Source organism: Poromitra crassiceps, assembly GCF_964638095.1.
Source record: "Poromitra crassiceps genome assembly, chromosome: 22".
NCBI lineage: Eukaryota > Metazoa > Chordata > Actinopteri > Beryciformes > Melamphaidae > Poromitra > Poromitra crassiceps.
This window is the reverse complement of record NC_139647.1, coordinates 5421530-5434317: the sequence shown is the minus strand read 5'-3', so window position 1 is coordinate 5434317 and position 12788 is coordinate 5421530. Positions and strand designations below refer to the sequence as shown.

General features: G+C 45.0%; 2 protein-coding genes and 1 pseudogene across 3 annotated transcripts; all 3 read left to right on the top strand.

The window, feature by feature from the left end:
- The first annotated feature begins 353 nt into the window (after positions 1–353).
- On the top strand, positions 354–1527 carry LOC310796113 (dual specificity protein phosphatase 13A pseudogene; annotated as a pseudogene). Its single transcript has 3 exons — positions 354–496; positions 973–1187; positions 1319–1527. The product of its transcript is annotated as a dual specificity protein phosphatase 13A pseudogene (transcript).
- Positions 1528–2560: 1033 nt separating this feature from the next.
- Positions 2561–4673, top strand: LOC310796193 (dual specificity protein phosphatase 13A-like; the record flags this gene model as incomplete). Its single annotated transcript, XM_083658334.1, has 3 exons — positions 2561–2685; positions 3662–3879; positions 4462–4673. 3 exons carry the CDS (start codon positions 2561–2563, stop codon positions 4671–4673), a joined length of 555 nt encoding a protein of 184 aa, XP_083514460.1.
- A 3994-nt stretch (positions 4674–8667) lies between these two features.
- Positions 8668–10809, top strand: LOC310796112 (dual specificity phosphatase 29-like; the record flags this gene model as incomplete). The annotated part of the gene is made up of 3 exons (XM_083658260.1): positions 8668–8834; positions 8958–9181; positions 10574–10809. The coding sequence occupies 3 exons, from the start codon at positions 8668–8670 to the stop codon at positions 10807–10809; spliced, it is 627 nt and encodes a 208-aa protein (XP_083514386.1).
- Between the last annotated feature and the right edge of the window lie 1979 nt (positions 10810–12788).

Genomic DNA, 12788 nt, shown 5'->3' with positions numbered 1-12788 from the left:
GCTGTGTGACAGTGTGAGTGTGTAAATACGTCTAGTCAGCTGCACCACCTGTCTTTGACAGTCACAGGCTGTGAGTGGAGCACAGCTGTTGAGCACAGGGGGCAGCATTTAGTTTTAGGTAGAGAACCGAGTGGACTACTTGTTTACTGTACAGGCGCTGCGTCCTCTGTGAGACACGATACGAGAGACTCTGAGCAGAGGAAGACAGACTCAGAGGAGAGAGTGAAGTGCATGTGAAGTGCATGTGTGAGACAGAGGAAACAGGTGCGCGTCGTGTGTGAGACAGGTGCATGTGTGAGACAGAGGAAACAGGTGCGTGTCGTGTGTGAGACAGGATTCAGAGAGACAGGTGCATGTGTGAGACAGGGGATTCAGAGAGGGGGGCGCGTGCATGGGACGTCCCATCTCTCGAGGAGCTGGAGGAGGTTTTACATTCGGCCCCGCGCTCCTGTCGCCACGGTGACGAGGTGTGGCCCAACCTGTATCTAGGAGACATGTGGGTATCTGTGTACTGTACTGTTTATGAAGTGCATATCCTATCCTATCCTATATGAACATCTATAATATCATCTGTCTGCTTGTACTGTATGTCCGGGCGATCGCCTCCGAAATTTGCCGACAAGAAATGGGCTCAAGCCAGAGAAACTCTGATTGAGTGCGCAAAATATTTTACGTATTTTATGCCTTCACAATCACAGACATTGTGACATCATCATCCGTGATGTTATAATGGCTCAAGTGACATCACTGATGACAAGCTCGAGCCAGAGAAACTCGATCTGGTTGAGCACACTAAGCTTAGGAGTTTGACTCACACACACCCCAAAAAAGAGTGCAATTTCTAGTATAATTATACTGTAAATGTGTGTGTGTGTGTGTGTGTGTGTGTGTGTGTGTGTGTGTGTGTGTGTGTGTGTGTGTGTGTGTGCGTGTGTGTGCGTGTGTGTGTCTTACACATGCTGTCTCTGTCAGGTATATGTCCCATGACAAGTTTGGGCTGTGGCAGCTGGGCATCACTCACGTTGTGAACGCAGCTCATGGTAAGATGTGCTGTAAAGGCAGTGATGATTTCTACGGAACCACGGTGACTTACTATGGAGTCCCAGCCGACGACCTGCCGACCTTTGACCTTTCGCCTTTCTTCTACCCCGCCGCTCAGTTCATTCACCAGGCGTTGACATCCGGAGGTAGGCTGCCGCGAGCAGTCACCTACGTTTCTACACAGAGCATTGGCAAAGGGCAGCATGATACACACACACACCTGTTCTGTCCTCCTGACACACACCTGTGTTTTGTGTCACCTGTGCCGTTTTCCCAGGCAAGCTGTTGGTGCACTGTGCTGTGGGTGTGAGCCGCTCGGCCGCGCTGGTCCTCGCCTACCTGATGATCCAGCAGCGCCTCAGCCTTCTGTCCTCCGTGCGCTCTGTGCAACACAAACGCTGGATCCTCCCCAACAGAGGCTTCCTGCTGCAGCTTATTGCTCTGGACCAAAAACTTCAGGAGCAGAGAAGAGAACAGGTCGACTGAGCCTGAGCCGTGATCAGCGGTGGTGGGGGTTAAACGGTCTATTGGAACAGCGGAGGTGGGGGTTAAACGGTCTATTGGAACAGCGGAGGTGGGGGTTAAACGGACTATTGGAACAGCGGAGGTGGGGGTTAAACGGACTATTGGAACAGCGGAGGTGGGGGTTAAACGGACTATTGGAACAGCGGAGGTGGGGGTTAAACGGACTATTGGAACAGCGGAGGTGGGGGTTAAACGGACTATTGGAACAGCAGAGGTGGGGGTTAAACGGACTATTGGAACAGCGGAGGTGGGGGTTAAACGGACTATTGGAACAGCAGAGGTGGGGGTTAAATGGACTATTGGAACAGCGGAGGTGTCCAGGTCCTTTTTGTGTGGAGTTTGCATGTTCTCCCCGTGTTCGTGTGGGTTTTCTCTCCGGGTGCTCCGGTTTGCTCCCACCATCAAAGACATGTATGTTAGGGTTAATACTCCTGTCAGTGCCCCTGACCAAGGCACTGGCAAAAAGAACTGGAGTTGGTCCCCGGGCGCTGCACTGCGGCTGCCCACTGCTCCTAGTTCTAGGAAGGTTCTGTCAGGGTAATTTTCCACAACAGTTCCTAGTAGAGGATGGGTCAAATGTAGACGATGAATTTCCCCATGGGGATAAATAAAGGATAACTTAACTTAACTTAACTTATCAATATAACAAATTCAACTCCCTTCACCCGCCTCCTCGAATCTTCTGATGTGACCTCAGAGACTCGCCCCGTCTTTCTGTCTCTGGATCTTTGGCATCATCAAAGAGCACGCATGACTAGTGACTAACACATCTAGTGAGCGAGACCAAGAACTAATTTTGGAGCCGCCATTCAAACAACCACCTGCTCGTGTCCCTCACTGTCACACCACATACACACACACACACACACACACACACACACACACACACACACACACACACACACACACACACACACGGTTGCAGACTCTGGTATTGAGTGCACAGACAGACAGCAGAGTGTTGTTCAGGTCTGTTGGAGCCTCTGTGAGCAGAATGTCAGGGAGCAAGACGCCACAGGACCTGGTGCTCATCGAGGAGCTGGAGCTCATCTTGGATGCCTGCAGCCTGGAGCTGACACCAGTGGACGAGGTCTGGCCCAACCTGTACATAGGAAACGTGTGAGTGGCTTGCCTGCAGTGTTGGGGGTAACTCAATACAAAAGTAATATATTACATGTAATATATTACTTTTTGCAGTAACTCAGTAATATAACTTATTACTTATAGGATTTCAGTAATATTATACCAGTTACTTTGTCAAGTAACTCAAGTTACAAATTGAGTTATTTAAAAAAAAATCAAAGCACATATTTAAATAAAGATACAATCATTTCCTAATCAAACTGTGTGCTTTTATGCAAATAACCACTATAGATGACAATAACAAAGGAAAAAAGAATAACATTTAGAATTTTGGATGGTTTACAAACTTTACACTGACTTCAAGGCGGTTGAAATAATTTTTCGGGATGGTTCCCGGGCAGCGATGTCATTCTGTTGCTGCTGTTGTTTTGGTGAAAGTAATGCAAAAGTAGTGTAATAAATAACAAGTTGCTCTACACAGACAGTAATATTGTAAAGTAACATTACTTTCAAATGAAAGTAACTAACTAACTAGCAATATGTAGTATATTACATTTTGAAAGTAACTTGCCCAACACTGCTCGCCTGTTTGCACGTTCTGTTGCAGGGGTCAATACAGAGCACTGACATTGACGAAGCCTCATCGATCCGTTTTCATGGTCTGAGAAATGACAGTTTAGGGCTGGGTATGATTTTAAAAACTATGTTACCAGTTCCCTTAAAGTGATACCGATACCAATAAGAGTACTTAATTTTGATACCTTTTCTTTTGGCCGAACTTTTGAACATTTTGATGGCATCCCGGGACGCTGAACTGCCAGCTCCATCACACACTGCACTTGACTTCACCTATCACCACCACAGACTGTATGGGGTGTAGCTGCTGCGGTGGTGACTTCACCACCACAGACTGTATGGGGTGTTACCTAGCCCTATATTGCAGTTACAAACATTTCTTTCTCATTCACTGTGTTGGTCTTTGTGTGTGTGTGTGTGTGTGTGTGTTTCCCAGGGCCGTAGCGCAGAACAGAAGCACATTACGTAAGCTTGGCATCACGCATGTCCTGAACGCAGCTCACGGAAAGCAAGGCAGCATCGGCGAGCAGAGCTTCTATGGCGCCACCTGTCTGTACTGCGGCATTCCTGCAGAGGACTCAGAACACTTTGACCTCAGCCAGTACTTCAAACCTGCAGCCGACTTCATACATCAGGCCCTGAAGAGCAAAGATGGTATGACGTTATGTGTGTGTCTTCACAGCACCGGTGTCATGCCGAATTTTGCACCCCCGCCGAGAATTGCACCCCCACCATATTTTTGACTGTTTTAACTTAAAAACAGGGATGCAAATCTCGGCAGGTACAAACCGCCGAGACTTGCACCCCCCTCCATAAAGCCAGGAGAGATCCCCAGGTCTCGAGGTCATCTGTACCCGGATTTTAAGCACCAAAGTCGGCTTCCATGAGCCAGAAGAGAGCCCCCAAGCATGGAAGTCACCTCCACGCGGATCTAATGAATCAAAGTCGGCCTCCATGAGCCAGGACAGACCCCCTGGCTTGGAGATCACGTCTACCCAGACAATTATATAATTTTTAAACAGTTAGTTTCCGTATAAATCATTACAATATGCTCCTGGAAGGTGGGGATGCAATTCTCGGCGGGGGTGCAAAACTCGGCATGACACTGGCTACTACTGTGAAAGTGCAACATTCTCCCATCCATTTTTTTTTACCTCCCCCCCATTACTTTGCATCCATCTTCCCTTCACATCCTCTCCCCCCTCTCTCTCTCTCTCTCTCTAACCCACTGTGCAGGAAGAGTGTTGGTGCACTGCATTGTAGGTATGAGCCGCTCAGCTACGTTGGCGCTGGCGTACTTGATGCTGCGGCGGCGGCTCCCTCTCTGCGACGCACTGAAGCACGTGGTCCAAAAACGAGCCGTTTACCCCAACCGCCACTTCCTGTCCCTCCTCCTCAAGCTGGACACGCAGCTGGGCCGCAGGAGGAGGCTGTGTCCTCTCCTCTGACGTGCCTCCTTCCCTCCTCTCCTTCCCTCCTCTCCTTCCCTCCTCTCTCCTCTATCAGCCTAGATCAGCCACTTCGCAAACACGCTCCTTCTCCACTCCACCTGATATAAACAATGACTTGTAAACAGTGTTGGGCAAGTTACTTTCAAAATGTAATATACTACATATTACTATTTACTTTCATTTGAAAGTAATAAGTTACTTTACAATATTACCGTCTGTGTAGAGTGAGTAACTCATTACTTATTACACTACTTTTGCATTACTTTCACTGTAATAACAGCAGTAGCAGAATGACATCGCCGCCCCGGAACCATCCCGAAAAATAATGTCAACCGCCTTGAAGTCAGTGTAAACAATCCAAAATTCTAAATGTTATTCCTTTCCTTTGTTATTGTCATCTATAGTGGTTATTTGCATAAAGTTTGATTAGGAGATTATTATATGCTTTGATTAAAACTATTTTGTTACTCAATTTGTAACTTGAGTTACTTGACAAAGTAACTGGTATAATATTACTGTATATTACTGAGTTACTGCTAAAAGTAATATATGACATGTAATATGTTACTTTTGTAATGAGTTACCCCCAACACTGCTTGTAAATAATGCTTTTGTCTGCTCATATCCTTGCAGAATTGTGTAGTACAGGTTTTATATTCAAACTATATTAGGCTACTATTGAAAATGAAATGTTGCCTGACAAGTCAATATTCTCAATAATGTCCATAAGCTTTGTATATACAGCTTTATGTCTTTTGTTGTGAATGTCCATTAAATATTCCTTTTTATGAAGTTTTATTGAAATATTTTGTCTGATTTGTACTAACCCACAGACACACTAAGACACACACACACACACACACACACACACACACACACACACACACACACACACACGTACATACGTTTTTACAGCTATTCATTGGCATAATGAATTCCATAACCCTTAATCTTAACCATCACAACTAAATGCCTAACCCTAACCCTTACCTTAACCGTAACCCAATTCTAACCTAACCTTTAAGTCTTAACCTTCAAACAGCCTTTGAAGGTGTGGGGGGTTAAGGTGTGGGGGGGGGGGGGGGTTGACAGTAGAGTGTGGTTGCTGTTTCATCTGTTATTAAACTAGGTCGGAACCTAGCATATGGCCAGCGCGATAAAGCGTTCACGAGCATCGGCACTCAAAAATCAGCACACAGATTGGATTTGACAAAGCCAGATATAGGGCCCGTTTGCGCTGGCCAAAAAAAGGTCCGCGTTCAGGTCTATTAGTACCTTGTAGATTATTTGTAGCCCAGCAACAATGACCAAAATAAGCCAGATGAATGCAGTAAGGTCGTTGTCTCTGTAAATAACTTTGCAGGGACAACCCCACCCTGATCCCTACACCCTGATCCATACACCCTAACCTAACCCCACCCTGATCCCTACACCCTGATCCATACACCCTGATGCCTACACCCTAACCTAACCCCACCCTGATCCCTACACCCTGATCCCTACACCCTAACCTAACCCCACCCTGATCCCTACACCCTAACCTAACCTAACCCCACCCTGATCCCTACACCCTGATCCCTACACCCTAACCTAACCTAACCCCACCCTGATGCCTACACCCTGATCCCTACACCCTAACCTAACCCCACCCTGATCCATACATGACTGACATTGTGATGGTGACCATGATGATGCAACACACCCTTCTGTCACTGGCAGTGTCTCTCGTGATGCAACAGTTCTCCTTCACCATCCAGGCTGCAGTGAGAATGTTCTCCTTCACCATCCAGGCTGCAGTGAGAATGTTCTCCTTCACCATCCAGGCTGCAGTCAGAATGTTCTCCTTCACCATCCAGGCTGCAGTGAGAATGTTCTCCTTCACCATCCAGGCTGCAGTGAGAATGTTGGCTCACATCCAGGGAAGCATTGTCACAGAGGTCTCAGATCACGTTACAAAGGCTGAGTTAGCACAGGCTGTGTGTGTGTGCGTGTGTGTGTGTGTGTGTGTGTGTGTGCGCGTGTGTGCGTGCGTGTGTGTGTGTGTGTGTGTGTGCGTGCGTGTGTGTGTGTGTGCGTGCGTGCGTGCGTGCGTGCGTGCGTGTGTGTGTGCGTGTGTGTGTGTGTGTGTGTGCGTGCGTGCACTTTGAGTCATGTTGTGGAGGCCAGGGGCCCGTTCCAATACCCATACTTCCATACTATTTAGTAGGCAAAAAAAGATTTAGTATGTCCCAATACATAGTATGTCAGATGCAGTATGCCAAGAGTACCAGGATGTTGTACTACATCAGCTCCTATTTCGAAGTATGCATCGATGCATGCTGCTTCAGCCAAACTTCCCCACAATCCTTTGCGCAGCAGGAAGTTATGTCTTCTTCTTCTTCTTCTAATGTTTTATGGCGGTTGGCAAACAACTTTTTGTGCATTACCGCCACCTACTGGAGTTACGTCGCACTGACTGAGCTGCATGTTCATGAATGAGATAATTAACTTTAAGAAAGCCTTGAAATATGTTAAAACCAAACAAGCATGGTGTGTACCAAAACATGCATATCTTGATTCCTGTTTAGATCTCTGACTTAATGTTTTTGCTTTATTTATTTTATTTTGTTTATTTGATTGTCTGTTCCAATTTTGTAAATGTTTAGTCTGAATTTTTTGTATAATGTACTGTTTGTTACTGCCAGACTTTGTTTATTGAAAAAAAAAAAAAAACTCAAATGTGGCGCTGCAGACGTCGGCGGAAGTGAGCAAGAGGTCGGAGTTCAGGAAGCTCACGTGACGACAGATGTAGTGTGTCCCAATAGTATGCATTTTGCATGCATGCTGCACACTACAATCCATACTTTGTGAGGGCAGCGGCAGTACATACTACAAGAAAGAAGTACAAGTATGGGTATTGGAACGGGGCCCAGGACTTGTAGCTCAGCGGCCTAAAAATATCATCTTAAACACAGAGCCTGACGGAGCAGTTACCATTCTGGAGCGGGACGCTTCACTTGACAGATCTCCTCCAGGCAAAAACACACTCACTTTCCCCTGCAGGATCATCCCTCAAACAAACATCTTGCTGGTCTCTCTGCATAAACTCCTGCTCAGCAATGGATCCAAAATGTCTGGAACAACTATAAGAGAGGTAGGTTATATTTAATTTCATTATAACAAAATAGCGTCTATTTGCAGTCGTACTTATTCTACTAACTATGTTGTGTTGCCACTTGGATACCAGTCAGTGTATTTATGGCTTCATTCTTATTCAGAGAGTGTTAACTCACTTTATAGATGTTTTCACAGAATTGTGTTGTTAGGGAACAGTTTGAAACCTATGTTGTCAAGTTAAAATCGTCTATAACATCACTTCACGAGTACTGTAGTGTATATCTGACATCGAATCAACACTATGGCAGTGTTCTGTACCTGTAGAGGCTATATACATGTACACCTGTTCTGTACCTGTAGAGGCTCTATACATGTACACCTGTAGAGTTACTTTACATTACCAGGTCTATGAACAAACAACGCTTCAGTCAAAACTCTCAACTCCAAATAACTGTCACTGAAAATCAACAGTGGAATATTTGGTGTGTATTTGGTGCAGGGGAAAGCAGAGGTGAAGAATGAGACACAAGCTTGAAGTGTCACCTGTGTATGGTGTTACTATGTTACTCTGGTATATGTTACTCTGGTGTTACTATGTTACTCTGGTGTGTATGGTGTTACTATGTTACTATGGTGTGTATGGTGTTACTATGTTAGTCTGGTGTGTATGGTGTTACTATGTTACTATGGTGTGTATGGTGTTACTATGTTACTATGGTGTGTATGGTGTTACTATGTTAGTCTGGTGTGTATGGTGTTACTATGTTACTATGGTGTGTATGGTGTTACTATGGTGTGTATGGTGGTGTTAAGACATTTACACACACCTTGGGAGCAGATGTTTTCGGCTTATGTTCAGCGCCTTGTGTCATGTCCTGGGTAGCGGAGGTGAACCATGTCGTCCAGAGGGAGGAACCCGTACGCAGCGGTGCAGGTGGACCCAGACAGTGACTACATCACACCGGGCACACTGGACCTGGAGCAGCTGTTCTGGACCGGCACCGGCGGGCCTCAATACACGCACGTCGACCAAGTCTGGTCCAACCTCTACATAGGGGATGAGTGAGTATACACACACACACACACACACACACACACAGAGTCCAGAGATGTTTGTACACACTTGAAGAGGTCTGTGTAGATGATGGCAGCAACATCTTGCGTCTCTGTGTGTTGTGTTAACAGGAAAACCGCTCTGGAGCGGCCTGGCTTGATGGAGATGGGTATAACTCACGTCCTGAATGCTGCAGAGGGGAAGTGGAATAACGTGTTAACTGGTGCAGATTACTACAGGGACATGGACATCCAGTACTATGGTGTGGAGGCTGACGACAAACCCACCTTCAACATCTCCCAGTACTTCCATCCTGCAGCCGAGTTCATCCACAACGCCCTGATTCACTCACAGAGTACGTCCTTGGCAAAAGGAACTGTGTGTTTGTGTAGAATAAGCTGCATGACAAGCCCAAATACCTTGAAGCCCATGGTAGTTTTGTGACCATTCAGCCTCATGGCACTTTAGGCAATGTTTTGGGGGTAGGCTACCTCAATAACAGGGCCATTAGACCCTAGAACCGCATTCCCTTGTTCTCAATGTCACAATACGTCCTTTATTGGACAGCAAAACATCGCAGTTATCCAACTTAAAGCATAAGGATGTAGCTCTCATATTAACAAATGCGGTTGAAAATTGTTTGCCCTTCCACTCTAGTGAGCAGCACCTGTCCACACGCCCTATCAGCGTGCACAGGTTACATCCACCCCCTATTAGGTGACGCTCCTATTCGGCATCAAATCATCATAATCATCACATTACTAGCAACAATCAACCAAACAAGAAAAAAACCTCAACACCAGACGAGACGAGACAGTCCAAAACATAATTGGCCTTAGCTAACAGAAAATGCATGATGTCTCAACACACAACATGAATTATGAATCAATAAGGAAAATATGCAAAATGGCTTCAGCAGACCCTTTTGGGGGCCATGAATGAGCGAGGGACTGAGTGTCCTGACTTTGGCAATATCTTCTTTTTTTGGTGTGATCAAATATTTTTGTATTTTCTTTCAGGGGAGCAAGACACTAACATCCATTATATAAGTATATATGTAGACACACAGGCATATAATGCAGGTTTTGCTCTCCTCTCATAACTTCCCTGTGGCGACCCCCCCACCGCCCGATCTCCTGAGACATTTACCTGTTAGTTTGATACAAAATATAAATCATCAAATATATACGGACTGTTACAGAAGCAGCATATTTATATCAAATAATAGGTTGTTAAAGCATTATATTAATAAGCAAAAGTAAAAAATACTTCACCCTCTTATCTCTTATTATATGCATCAGCCCGTTGTATGACATGATGCTCTGACTTGCACCATGCATTCTGGCCACCGATAGCTCAATAACAATTATATCAAGATACGAGTTCAACCATTGTGTGCGTGTAAGTGTGTGAGGAGGTTGCGAGCGAAGAGCCAGCATCTTTTTGGCTGCTGTCAAACCTGCTAACACCACACATTTTCCAGGGTATGAGAATTGGAAGTCATTTAAAAGCATAGCTCTTGGTGAGCATGGAATTATGCTCACTTTGGCATCTTCTGACCTCCAGCCTAACCTGCTGCCAGCGCCGTGGTTAAACATACAAGAAGAAAGGGTTTAGTACCCATCTCTGCCATAAATAGATTTAGATTTAGAACCAGCACTAAGGAAGTAGTTGGAATAGTATCCTACTTCACTGCTGATTGAAACTATCTCCATCATTTGGACTTGATATTTGCTGTTTGTTGCAGACAAGGTGCTGGTGCACTGTGTGATGGGTCGGAGCAGGTCAGCCTCCTTGGTCCTGGCGTACCTGATGATGGAACAAGGCTTAACCGTGGTGGACGCTATTGAGCACGTGCGACAGCGCCGCTGTATCCTGCCCAACCATGGCTTCCTCAAACAGCTCCGAGCCTGGGATATAGCTCTACAAGAGCAGAGGCTGAGACACAAGAGAGAGATGCAAGCCAATAATATAGTTAGATAATTATGCAAATGTTTACTACTTCGGTTCCTTTCTCTGAACAGATCTCAGGTACACTAGTGTTGTCAAATTTCTGTGTTTCTTTATAACAATTTTCTATTTAAAGTATGTTTTTCACAAATGTGTAATTTAATTCCTATGAATTTCAATTAAAATTGGAGGACGACGATTCAGGGTTGATGGCAATCCCTACCAGTGACTTTTATCATTTTGTGTGCGTGCCATAACTTACTAAATGTATTTGCATGGTACTGATGATAAAAGTTTACAAAAAAAAAGGTCCCAGTGTTTAAATATGACATTTAAAGTGAGAATAAAATAATCAAGACCATTAAGATTAATCTTATTTTTATTCAGTCAGTTTTAGGGCATCAAACAAACCTGGTCTAGCACAAGGATGGGCAACTTAGGGCATTGAGGCCAGAATCAAATATGGCACACAGGGCCGTGGGCATAATAAGCATGTAAATAAACAGACTACTACTAGTTAATACTAATATACTAATACTTTCTTGTTGCACATAATATGGAACAAATTGAGGGAGGTATAAATGGTTTCAGAAGTAGCAAAGGAATGTGTCAGTTCCAACAGTAATTTTTCAAAAAATCATGTTTGGAATCTGTAGCACTTGTATTATTACCAAGTACGCTGTAAAATTTAGGCAAAAACAGATCAACAGAATGTCAGTCCTGACTGCTGTAGTCCTCTGACAGAGAAAATCTAATCAAAGATATTGACCTTATATTTGCAGCAAAATGCATATTGGAGATGTATATATATATGTATATACAGTATGCATATATATATAGATATGCCCCATGGGCCACCAGTTGCCCATCACTGGTCTAGCTTGCCGTTTCCCTGCATTATCAACACCACAGACACATGAGAAACAAGACGTGCACGTCTCAGTCTCGAGGCCTCCGAGTCTGAACCACTGGCCTACAAAATAATATGGACAGAGCTATCCTATTGATTTCGGGCTCCCGTTTTGAGTTGAAGTGGTGGCCGTCGCCATCTTGATTTTTCGTCAGCAGAGTGGGAGGGAATGGGTTGAATCCTTCCGCACCTCACGTGAGATGGGAGTTTCCCAGAGACGCAGCTCTGCCTGCTATTGGTCCGTGATCGGCAAGCTGCGCGATCACTGGACAGGCGACCTGTCAATCACACCCTTTTCTATCGTCTATTTTACTCCAAACGGGCGAGTTATATAAGAAATGACCCCCATAGTTGTTATGAAAAGGTGAAATTAGCTATATAGACCAAAACCATGTGAAGGACCAGGCTGTAAAGATGCTTAATTACTGTTACAAAGTGGGGCATTTTAACATGGGGTCAACTGGAACGACGGGAATTCTGAGCCCTGCCTCAAGGGGCCATTTGAGAAATTACAGTTTTCAGGGTTACTGCCTGGTCCTCGTGGGAAGAGCTAATGCCTTGCCCACTAGTCTGAACCTCTAGGCCTCTGAGTCTGCACACCAAGTCTTTAAACGTATCATAATTTTTTACAGAGAAAAAGGCACTCATTACTTTGTGATTGACCTGTTTTGGAACAGTTCCCCTTGAACAGCCTGTGGAAAAGACAGCAACCTCAACAGTGCTGCTGTTGAAGGCAACTTCTAAACGGACACTGTAACGTCTCAGACACCTAACATCTCAGACACTGTAAGGTCTTTGAGCTAGAGTCCAAGTCAAGTCTGAAGTCTTTGAGCTAGAGTCCAAGTCAAGTCTGAAGTCTTTGAGCTAGAGTCCAAGTCATGTCTGAAGTCTTTGAGCTAGAGTCCAAGTCATGTGTCAAGTATTTTTGAGCTATAGTCCAAGTCAAGTCTGAAGTCTTTGGTGACAAGTCCAAGTCAAGTCTCAAGTATCTTATGGATGAGCAGTGTATCATCTGCTGCATGCATGGTCTGCTTAGAACACTGCATAGCTAAAACCAACGATTTCAAAGCATGTACTCCGTTATCTATTAGCATACAGTATC